This window comes from Taudactylus pleione, unplaced genomic scaffold, assembly GCF_031769625.1.
Source record: "Taudactylus pleione unplaced genomic scaffold, aTauple2 ptg000232l, whole genome shotgun sequence".
Classification (NCBI taxonomy): Eukaryota; Metazoa; Chordata; class Amphibia; order Anura; family Myobatrachidae; genus Taudactylus; species Taudactylus pleione.
The window spans coordinates 427,591-440,045 of record NW_028284634.1 but is presented as its reverse complement, the minus strand read 5'-3'; the positions used below and the strand labels follow the sequence as shown (position 1 = coordinate 440,045).

General features: G+C 40.9%; 1 protein-coding gene across 1 annotated transcript in view; it reads left to right on the top strand.

Annotated features, from left to right (window-relative positions):
- The window catches only part of LOC148516895 (NADH-cytochrome b5 reductase 1-like), a 108,406-nt gene that overhangs the window by 76,173 nt on the left and 19,778 nt on the right, over nt 1–12,455 (top strand). Inside the window, exon 6 of the mRNA XM_088479427.1 lies at nt 5,255–5,340. Coding sequence (XP_088335553.1) covers nt 5,255–5,340 — 86 coding nt within the window. The remainder of the gene's footprint in view (nt 1–5,254; nt 5,341–12,455) is intronic.

The window sequence follows — 12,455 nt, the reverse complement described above, 5'->3', positions numbered from 1 at the left end:
CTATATACTGGGAATATACAAAGCGAGTAATGTCACATACACTATTTGAGTGGAGAAAGAGTTCTTTGTATATCTATATATTCTTCATTAAGTAAATATAAGAGAACAACGTTATTCATATTGCCTGTTAATATATAAGAGAAAAGTTATTCATATGTTTTCACTAAATGATCACAAGGGAATAATGATATCTATATTACCCTACAAGAAAAAAAGTTGCTCACAATTCATTACTGGCTTATCTTTAGGTATCTATCTGGTGAATATATGGTCCCATAGATATACTATCAAAAATTAGTATCTTCTATCCAGAGAAACTAGTCCTTTTTGTGAGTATCTGATAAATTAGACAAAATTGTACTGTCCTTTCAATTAATACAGGCCTGAGAAACTGTTTTTATTAAATTATAGGCTCTGTATAGACCTTTTAAAGGTCTTGAATTCTAGAATATTGGGAGTCTGGATCTCAGAGCATTTACCTGTTTGGTGAGGCATTATACCTATGGTATGTTCGCTTTTAGAAATTATTTAAATCTATTATAGTTACCTCGCACTATTATGTCTAACACCCATTTTTATTATTACAATATAGTGTTAAAACTACCCCTGAGGAAGCCCTTTTTAGGGCGAAACGCGTTGGGTACTGTTTTTTGGGCACGTTTGTGTTTGGGTCCCCAAAATTGGTGAACCAAAGAGGTATAAAGGTGGGGAAACCCCTTTTTTATATATAAAAAATATTTGTTAAACAAAAAACTGTGTTTCATTGTTGATGTAATGATGAATATCCTGTAAAAAAATTTTTTAGAAAAGAATTTCTATTGGAATAAATATACTCATGTTCATATGAATGGTTGATTTATTATATTTTGGGTGTTCTTCCCTTGGTGCGAGGGTTCATTTTAGCAAAAGGTCATCCACGGAAAAAATTTCTTCCAGACAGAAGTTACAGCGTGGAATTATACTTTTTCAGAGAGGACAAACACGATATCTGGGTCATCAACGTATCCTCCTCTACTAAAAGATTGACTCACCAAAAATAGACTGAGATTAATTAATTTTTCAGATTATATATTATTAGCGCCCTTTCTCATATTTCGATATATATATACACACACAAACTTTTACATACACACATTCATATATATATATACACATATGTGTATATGTATGTATATATTTTAACACACACATATATATATATATAAATACATACATATACACACACACAGCAAGAATACATCGGGCTGCCTGCCTGTTGTGTGTCTATATATTTTATATAGATATATATATATATATATATATATCTATATATATACACATACACAGATACATACATTATGTACATATATATATTGGATATATACATTACTGCTGCTTACTTCAGTGGCAGCAGACCAGCAGCAGAATAGGTAGGCGGAACCAATGCAGGGGACGGGGCTTAATCGCGGGGCTGCGGCTTCGTTAAAAAATAAAATAAAAAACATTTCAGCTTGGTGATGGTGCCGAGGACAGAGTGGGGGTCCCCTATGTGTGGGGGCCCCAGGACGACCACCCGTCACCCACCCTATAATCCAGCCCTGATGGTTCTCCAAAAAAATGTACGTTAGTGTGTATAGGTGTTTGCATGTTGTAGGGAATATAGATTGTAAGCTACATTGGAGCAGGGACTAATGTGAATGGCTAAATATTCTGTGTAAAGTGCTGCAGAATATGTGTGCGCTACATAAATAACTGGCAATAAATAAATAAAATGTTGATAAGGTTGCAGTGACACTTATTTCATAAAAACCAATGTACTAAAAGAGCAGTGGTGGCTCCTTCTTGTGTGGCCGGGGGAAACAGTAGTAGTAGTGCCCCCAGGAGTGGTGCCCCCTGTGGTAGTGTCCCCAATAATAATGCCCCCTGTATACTGTAAATGCCCCCAGTAGTAATACCTCTGTAGTTGTGCCCCAATAGTAATGCCCCCAGTAGTCATGCCCACTGTGTGTGCACAATAGTAATGCCCCCTGTATAAATGCACCCAGTAGTAATACCCCTGTAGTAATGCCCCAGTAGTCATGCCCTCGGTTATTGGCCCCAGTAGTAATGCCCCCTATAGCAGTACTCTCTGTATAAATGCCCCCGGTACTAATGCCCCTGTATTTGTGCCCCAAAAGTAATGCTCAGTAGTGCCCCCTGAGTAATGCCCCCCCCCCCGAGTAATGCAACCAGTAGTTATACCCACCCCCCCGAGTAATGTCCTCAGTAGTAATGCCCTCCCCCGAGTAATGCCCCAGAAGAAAAGCCACTTGCACAAAAAAAAGAAAAAAAGCTAATACTTACCTTAAGCCCCGCTCCTGCGTGCGCTGCCGTCCAATCTGCTCGGCTGCTCCTCTACACCATGGGAGAGACGTCATGACATCTCTCCCATAGTGCACTACATGAGCCTGAAGCCGGAGCTCACGAGTGAGCTCCAGTCTCCGGCTACTGCTGTGGGGGAGGAGCTGGGCGCCAGCTGGTTACAATCTCAGCGGGCACCTGGCAAATGGAGCCTCCCTGCGGTGCCGGGGGTTAGCTTGCCGGAGGAGGCGGAACTGGTTCTGTCTCCTCTGGCCCATTTTAACCCCAATGGGGTGTGGGGGCCCTTCATGTGTGGGGGCCCAGGGACGACCGCCCCTGTCGCCCCCTTGTTAATCCGGCCATGGCATTATCTCTCATTCTCAAACTCTCTGGTGCACCTCATAAATGTACTACAGTGGTGTGTTACCCAATTAAGGGGGAGGGGGTAGTATGGCTAGCAGGTCAGCCTTCCAATATTTGTTAGTATAAGATAATTATTCAATAAATCAATCAATGCACCACTTTTATCCATTGTGGTTGCATTTTTTTTAATATCATTTTGTACTTCTATGATTTGTTTTTTATAGCAATAATAAAATAATGATTAATCAATCAATCATTTACTCAATCAATCCCTCTTCCACTACATACTCCAAATCCATTTCCCAGTACTGCCCTTGGGCCTCTGATCTAGTTCTTGATTAATGAAAACATTCCATAGTATCATATAGTTTATATTAAACTGCCATCCTGTCTGCCACTGCAGTGACACTCTGTTTCCTAGATGTGCCATGATTGAAGTTTTTGAGGTTAATAATACTGTAGGGACAAAAACAAGCCCACATTATGTAATTTTAGTTGCTTTTATACATTTTTGAAACAAAAAATATGGAATAAAAAACACGTGAGGGCAATTTTTGGTAAAACAAAAACAAAGTAGAACCAAAACACCAGTGTGAGGTTCTGGTTTGTTGTGGACCTGGGGTGGTGACAGGAGCAGACACAGAAGCAGATTTAAATGAAAATGTGGAACTTTTAATGAGTGACTTAGTAGACATGGATATGGCAAAAGAAATAGTCCAGGTATAGCACTGAAGTGCACTTGAGAACTGTAGTGAAGCAAATGGGAGAATGTCCAGATAGTGACAGGCAGGAACAGTCCAGTATGCAGTTGTGGTGAGGCTGAAATGAATTGCAGGCTGAAGTGAATTTGCAGGCTGACGTGAATTTGCAGGCTAAAGTGAGTCCAGCAGAGTATAAGTGGAGGCAAGGTGCAAGGTTACAGCAAACTCAGGTACTCAGGCAGGGGGAAGGTAAATGGAGGGTGCAGGGAAAGTCCAGCGGTTGGAGCAGGCTAGGTAAACAGGCTAGGTAGCGTTTCCAAGGAGGCAGGTAACGAGCTCAGATACTCCTTCTCAGCTGCTGCTGAGAAACACGTTGCACTGGCAAAGAAGGAAGGCTCTGGACCTTCCTAAATACCAAGTGACACGCCATGACTGGCTGGAAAGAGCACATGACCCACCAGGATTGAACAACTGTATCACATGGCCGGAGGCAAGATGGCGGCGCCCATGCCGAGCGTAACGGAAGCACCGCCAGGCCTCATCAGCCAGAGTGACAATGTGCCCGCACAGAACCCACACACAGCGAATGCCCCTCGCCAAGCACCAGCGCCACCGCCAGGCACCCCCACCACAGTGACCTCACAGGTATTACCCGTCGACCACCATGCCGAGAAACCCTGGTCGTGACAACCAGGGTCGTTGCACATCTCTAATACCCATTAATATTCATACTTCCAAAAAAAATAGCTTGATTGCATGTAGAACTATGAATACAGAAGAAACAATATGAATCTAACAGTAAATGTTACATATGTGCTGACATATCTGTGTATTGTGCAGTTGTATGTAAGTACAGTCAGTTATGCTTAAGTTTTATGCTTTTAAAACAGAATAATAAAAACAGCAATTCTGTATACTGTACATTGAAAATATCTTCTAACTGTAAGATTTCCCAGAATGCATGGGAGTAGGCCATGCTACACAGGATCAAACCCAATATTTTGAAAGTGTTGAACCTTTTCCTCTTCCCTATAAACACCCTTCCTTACATTCACATTGAATTAGCACACATTAGTGCCCTCATTGATGATTTATTTAAGTTAGAAGAAATTAACATTTAAGGGGAAAAATATAAAAGTTTAATGAGAGGACTGGTAGGAGATTTTGATCTGCCATTTACAATTTTGAATAAATGCATCTCTGAGATTTTTCCACCTCCCTACACGCCTAGGCCTTATTCAGAGATGGACACAATGTAGATGTTGGACGCAGTAGAATGATTTTATTGCCACTGCGCATGCCTCAAAACTGCACTTTGCACACGCCTCACTGGATAGAGATGGTAGTCACAGAGAGGAATTCTTCACAAAGTGAGTGACAGGTAGTCAGCATTTGGGGAGGTAATGCAGGGTGGTTAGAAAGATGCCAGCGTGTCGGGACTGTTTTCTGGGCTTGCTCTAGAGGCTCTGTGAATTAGTTTGCAGCTGCAGAGGTCCTGGCTTCTTAGGAGAGCAACATTTCCAAATGTTCCTGGTTTTGTCCATGAGCAGTGGATATCAGATGCCGGCGATGGGTGTCTCAGTGTAGGAGACAGCGGCTGAGTCATTAGCATATTTTCACAAGTTTGTTTCATATGGAATCGCCGTCACAATGGGATTAGTGTCCATCTCTGAATCAGGCCCTTAGTTCTTAAAGGCATTTTATAAGAGCAGATAGTAGGTATGGACCTCCGGACATGCCGGGTAGAGAGTGCAGATGCAATGGTAAAATCCTGGGTGTTATGTGATGTGCATGGAGAGCTCTTTGTAAATATTGAATACACATCACTTCAAAATGGTATATGTATTAACTTTCAGACTTTGTTTTCTCAGGTCTGACCCCAATGCTACAGGTAATCAAAACCATACTAAAAGACTCAGAAGATGAAACAAAATGTTTCTTACTATTTGCCAATAAGGTGAGTGTGAACATCAGTTACTATACTATCTCTAACGCTCTCACAAACTCATTCAGCTCTCAAAATATACTATATAATCTCCAAGAGAGTAAATTGGATTATTACCTAAGTCTTATTTGTATACTTTCTATGCAGCTATACTTTAAACAAAAAAAAAGTTTTTATTGTTTTTATAAAAGAGTAACAAAAAAAGAAAGAAAACAAGTAACAAAAGAGTAAAAAAACAAAACAAAAAAGGACAAAGTATTATATATGCCGACAGAGTACACAGTAAGATCATAAATTACAACAAGCACAGGAATTGCAAAGAAATGTGCCAGCCCAAACAGTACAAGGAACACAGTAATTATAAATATAAAACACAATAAACTGGTAAGCACAAACACAGCATGTGGGGGTATCAAATCAAACAAAAGAGAAAAAAAGAATAAGGATACTACAACTACAGGGGAGTCCTGTGAGTAGACCTCCAGAGACCCAGTGGGGACTGAGACCATCTATCCCAAAGTTTATGACATTTCTGTAAAGTATTCCTACTGTTATGCACATAAAACTCATGATCTATAGTGTCATTAACAAGTGCCCATCATTTATAAATATCAGGAGCTGTAGCATACCAGGATTGGGCAATAACAACCTTACTAAGGGTGTACAGGCCCATGACATATCTATAAATAGTGCATACATGCCTACCCTCCTGGTTTTCACGGGAGGCTCCCGATTTTTCAGGTAACCCCCCCCACACACCCGGAAGGGTAGGCGTTTCTCCCGCATTCTGCCCACTTCCTAGTGAAGTGGGCAGAATGAGGAGAATTTCTGCACCGATCGCGGGTCTCCTTGTAGGGAGCGGGGCTTAATGACGCAATTCTGCATGAATCACGTCATTTGGCCTGGGCCCTATTTAAATTCTAGCCAAACGCGGCAATTTTACCATGAGGGGGCGGGCTTAATGACGCAACTCATCAGGCCCTGCCCCCATTGCCACCCTCCTGCTTCTCTTACCCGGGCTTCTCTCAGGAAGAGAACTTTCAAGGTAGGCAAGTATGAAATAGTGGTGTTAAAAAAAAAACCTCTTCAACATCTAACCCATATAGGCAAAGCCATGTGCAAGCAGGTGGCAATACTGGGACAGTACATCTGATATCACACCAAACCTTAGCCAAAAATGTTGAACCCCAGGGCAGGTCCAAAGCAAATGCCAAAAATCACACCCCAGAGCCTGGCATTTAGAGCAATTAGTGGAAGCATGAGCACTTATCCTGGCAAGAGTAGCAAGGGTGCAGTAGGATATACGAAGAATAAAATAATTAATCTATTGAAATTGGACACACAGGGATATTTACCTGAGAGATCACAGGATCTGAATCTAGTGGTTATCCTAGAGAGGACCTAAATCAACCTCCCACTTATACTTAAAGGAAACTAGATAATCCATCATATAACAGGAATTAAGGTCACAATAAAGATAAGAAATCACTTTTCTAAGGGGCAGTTTAAGAAGTGTAGTCTTAAGAGATAAAGGAGACACCAGGCGAGGGCCATTAATGAACTGGGCATGTACAAAGTGGGAGAACTGGAGATATCTATAGAAGGCAGAGTGAGGAAGACCAAATGCCCTATCGTAATTGCTCAAAAGAATTTAAAACACCATTTTGAAAAGTTTATAGACACCATAGGAAAGCAAAAAGTTCTCTGAGCCGAGCATGCCCAGCTTATAAAAATTGCTATAGAACTAGAGGGGAACATTCAGCTGCTGACCCTCTCCCCCAAATAAATCATGAGCAAAATGCCAAACCACTAATAGGGGTATTCAATATGGGTGCGATAACATCGTTTTTTGCGGTAATATCGCACTTTTTTACGTTTTTGCGTTAATATCACTTGTTTTAGTTTTACACCGTATTCAATTTCAAAGACTTATCGCAGTTTTGAAAAGTCTTTGATAAAAAACGGTGATAACTTTTCACCATTGAATAGGTGTCGAAAAAAAGTACAGAATTGGGGTTTAGGGGTGCAGGCTTAAAAAAAATATCCTGCACCCCTGAGATTGACATTTAAAAAAGAACTGTGTCAAAAAAAGTTTTAAAAAAAAATAGGGACACCCCAAAAAATGTATTTAAAAATTGGGGTGCAAAAAAAAAACTGGGAACTGGGAAAAAATTGTTAAACAATAGGGAAATAGGTTCAGGGCTATTCTGCAAGGATGCGGCAGGTGTTTTCTAGAATAGAATTATAGCGGCAGGTGCACAAATACAGAATTTTTAAAAACTTACTTTAGGAACATCAAACTATGCTAGTACCCATTTTTATGTACCCCAAATTTGATGGGACCACTTAAAAAAATGAAAAAAATAACCTAAGTGCTCTTCTGCATCACTTCTTCAATGTCGGGAAAAAAGCACCTGCTGCGGCTATTTAAATCTCCGACTTTCAATTAAAGGCTAAAACGTGGGTATCCATAGTGTTCCCCCATGTTTTTACAACTTTAGGGGGGTCTTACAATTATTTTAAGGAAAATTTTCTAACTTTACGCAAATCCAACTTCGGAGTTTCCCGTTTTCGTTAATTTGATATTGAATACGGGGATAAGCGGGAGCGCGCACCATACCTTTATGCAGAAAAAAACTCCGATATGAAACATTAACTTCGCCAGGGAAGTTAACCTTTCATATTGAATACCCCTCTAAGACTTTATGCAACAATGGAGCTTGACCACCTGCCAGGCATATAGAGAGCAAGACCTGACATGAAGATAAGGGAGACCCCAGCTGCCCTACAAGGAACCCCTTCAAGGTCAATTCAGAACAATTGTCCAGCCAATGAACCATATGCGCTAGTTGAGAAGCCATGTAGTAAAGTTTCAAATTAGAAAGGGCAAGGCCACAGAAAATTTAGATTTTTAAAAGCATGTAATGCAATACTCGGTCTCTTGTTACCCCATAGAAAGGATAGAATCAATGGCAGATTTTTTTTCTCCTAGGGATCAAAATAGGAGAGGAAAGTATTTAGGCTGGTTAACCATTTTAAACAACTTAATATGACCCGTAATGGTGAGCAGAAGTTCTTTACAAACATGTATATTTCAAATAAATAGTTTCAGGCATAACATTACGGGCCACTAAATCTACGGGGATGGTAAAGATGGACACCAAAGTATCTAAAGGAGAGGGTCCAATGCAAAGGGCAGTGAAGGACAGGGGAGTCAGGTGGGAGAATATATTAGATTTAGATCAATTGATCATGAGTCCCAAGAACACACCAAATTCCTCAATAGCCCGCATAAGTCACTCCATCGAGCCTTGTGCATTGACCAGAAACAGAAGCATTTCATCCAAAATAAGGGCTATTATGTCAACAATACTACCAGCTTGAATGTCCCGAATACCAGGATCTACAGTGGTCAGACATGCCAAAGACTCAATGGCCAATGCAGCACTGGAGAGTATGGGCAGTCCTGTCGAATGCCTTGACCCAGAGTGAAAGGGGAAGTAACATAACGATTTATGGACACCCGGGCCGCTGGAAGTAGAAGAGATGAACCCAAGCAGTGAAACGGGGGCCCAAACCAAACTTTTGCAAGACTTTCCAAAGGTACCACCCACTTAACAGAATCAAAAGCATTGGTGGCATCAAAGGCACCACCAGTGCCCTCAGCTCATTCATGTGAGGCATCCGACATTACAGAGTTCAGTCAAATGTGTCTAAGTCGCAATGCAATTAGGATGCACCAGGAGACTGTGCTGATTAATGTGACATATGACACTTGTATATCTGTGAGCGACTGAATCTCTGAATCAGCATACGAAGTCCTATGACACAGTGGCTTTTTTGTATGCTAAGTTCCGTTGTGCTTCATAAACAGATTCAGTCGCACACAGATATAAGAGTGTCACATATCAAATTAATCAGCACACTCTCCTGGTGCATCCTAATCACCTTGTATTGCTACTAAGGGGTATATTTACTAATGTGCAGTTTTTTAGAAGTGGAGATGTTGCCCATAGCAACCAGATTCTAGTTATTATCTCCTAGAAGGTGCTAGATAAATGATAAATAGAACCTGATTGTTTGCAATAGGCAACAACTCCAGTTCTAAAACCCGCAGTTTAGTAAATATACCCCTAAGATGCATTTTCATTAAAAAAAAAAAGACACCCAACTCAAGCAGACTTGCACTGGACCTGGCGGATCACTCAAACCAGGCATGTCATGCTGCATGATGTATTGAGGATAGATTTATGTGGACACATCTGTAGATGAACAGATGACTGCTAACAGCCCAGGACAACGCAGCAGCAACAGTACAAGCCGCAACACTACCACTTCACCCATGCGATGTCAGCAGACACATAAACCATAAAGGTGAAAGGCAAATAAACTTAAGCTTTTACTAGCAAGGCCCTCTTATAGGAAATGGAGTTGTGATCACAATAGAAACAAAATTCCCCAAATAACATTACATAGAAAAAAACAACAACACACCATAAAATCACAGAATTAAACAAAATACAATATAACACAGTAACTAAGAAAAGCAGTTGAGGCTTAGGCAGGGTACACACCTGAACGATTTGTAATCGTTCCGATTTCCTATCCAATTTCCCTTGAAGGCAGAACTTCCTAAATTGAGCGTACACACTATCCAATTTCGCATAAGATTTGACGATTTGTTGAATCGTCAAATCGAATGCGATTTATCGTTGCTACCATACACACTAGAACAACCGTCCACAGGATCCCTGGAAATTAGAATAATGGGCTGTACAGTGTACAGTGGGCTGTCCTGTAAAAAAGGAAATAGGAAAAACGCCATTTTAGCTTTGCAGTATTGCTCTGTATTTGCTGAGGTTAGGTTATCCTGCTGAAAGCTCTTCATTGTTTACTGCTCTACTTTGTTCTACAAAGTGATTATTTGGTGCATAAAGTATGGATAGTTATCGCTATCAAGCTGTGGCTGCCTATGCTGTTATTGTGGCATCACTCCCTGATATCCAGAAGGCTCGCAAGAGGAGGAGAGTGGAGAGGGCCTGCTGGACCAAGGAGTGGTTGCTGCAGAGAGACTCCATGTCTCATATGCCTTTGCTCTCTGAAATTCGGGAGAACAATCCCGATGACTTCAGGAATTTTATGAGGATGGATGATGACACCTTTGACGAGCTGCTTGCTATGGTCACTCCATATATTGAGAAGCAAGACACCAAGTTCTGCAAGGCCATCACTGCTGAGGAGAGACTGGTGGTAACCCTACGTTTCCTGGCTACAGGCAGGTCCTTGCAGGATCTAAAGTTTGGATCGCTAATATCTCCGCAAGCTTTAGGGATTATCATCCCAGAGACGTGTAAAGCCATCATACATGTGTTGAAACAGCAATACCTCAAGGTAAGTAAAAATAAGGACCATTTTTTTGCTGTTTTTTATACATTTATTTCAAACTCTGCAATATGTGTAACAATGCAGCATAATCGTTTTAACCTTTGCGCTCCGAAGTGCTCCACATTTTTTAATTTAGAAAAATGTAAATAAAGGACATTATGTCCCACATAGTATAAACATACTTATATATCCAAATAACAATATAAAAAAATTAAAGCAATATAAATAACTTGCCTGCCTCAGCACAACAATTGGGAAGGCAAAAATTAAGTGAACCAGCATTTGCCCCGACATTATATAAACAAAACCGTTAAACAGGGAAAAACAGCATGGGGCTGTAAAGCTGAAAGAAAATCACATATGCTGAAAATTGGACTGACCATGATGTCATCCTGTGACCCATATAGCATACCATTATAAACAGCGCAATGTAAGGGAGTAGAGGCCCTATGTGTATTGCTGCTCTCTCCACCATAATTGTGGTGTGACTGAAAAATGGGTTTGGGGGGATGTGATTGTGGCTGAGGCAACAGTGGCATAAATGTATGCTCAGGCCGTGCTTGTAGGTTTGAATTTTGCGTTAATTGACCAGCTAACCCGATCCTAAAAACATCAAAAATAATGCGCTCTGCGTGGGAACGCTGATCATCTGTCAAGCGACGCATTTTAAAGGCCATTGATGTTCCAAAAGCATCCCACTCATCAAGGGGGTTTTGAAGAACATTTTTTGCTGCTGTCAGCACTTCACGTGTTATCTGCACGTTGTCGTGCTGCTGTGAAGATTCAGTCTGAGCAACCTTCTTTCGTCGCCGTGGTGGTATAGGCTCCACCATTCTGACTGTGTCACTTTCTACATTGACGCTTGACACCCCACTTTCTTGTGACAACTCCAAGGCATCCTCAGGTGGTGTCGATAAAGCAGATGGCTGGAAAGGAAAATTAAATATTACATGATTATTTGTTTACATATATGGCATGAAATTGACTTGTAATTAATTAAAATCATTGATATCTATATTTTTTATTACAGTTACCCACATCTATGGAGGAGTGGAAAGCTATTGGGGAAGAATTTGATGCACGCTGGAATTTCCCCAGTTGTGGAGGAGCCATTGATGGCAAGCACATCAGAATAACACCACCTCCCAACAGCGGCTCTTATTTTTATAACTATAAAGGCTTCTTTAGCATTGTACTGATGGCTGTGGTCAATGCTAGTTATCAGTTTATTTATGTCGACATTGGTAAGAATGGTCGTTGTTCTGACGGTGGCTCCTTTCAGTAGACATCATTTTATGAAAAACTAATGTCAAATATTTTAAACATACCCTCGTGTGAACAAAATAAACATGGAGTACCATTTGTATTTGTGGCTGATGAGGCATTCAGTCTCCACGAGAATGTTATGAAACCATACCCCCAAAGGGCACTTACCAAAGAGAGGCAAATTTATAATTATAGACTATCAAGAGCTTGCCGCATTGTTGAGAGTGCATTTGGAATTCTAAGCAATAAATTCAGCATTTTCCATGGTCCAATTAATTTGAGGGTCGACAAGATCGACTGGGTTGTCATGGCATGCTGTGTGTTGCACAACCTACTACGCGCTAAATGCCAACAGGAAAGGCCCAATAGAACATTTATACCTGATCAATTGGATCAACCAGAAGTGGAGGACAGGTGGACATCACTGGGACTTTCAAGTCTGCAAACACTCAATGTTCATGCAAAGCAGACACGGG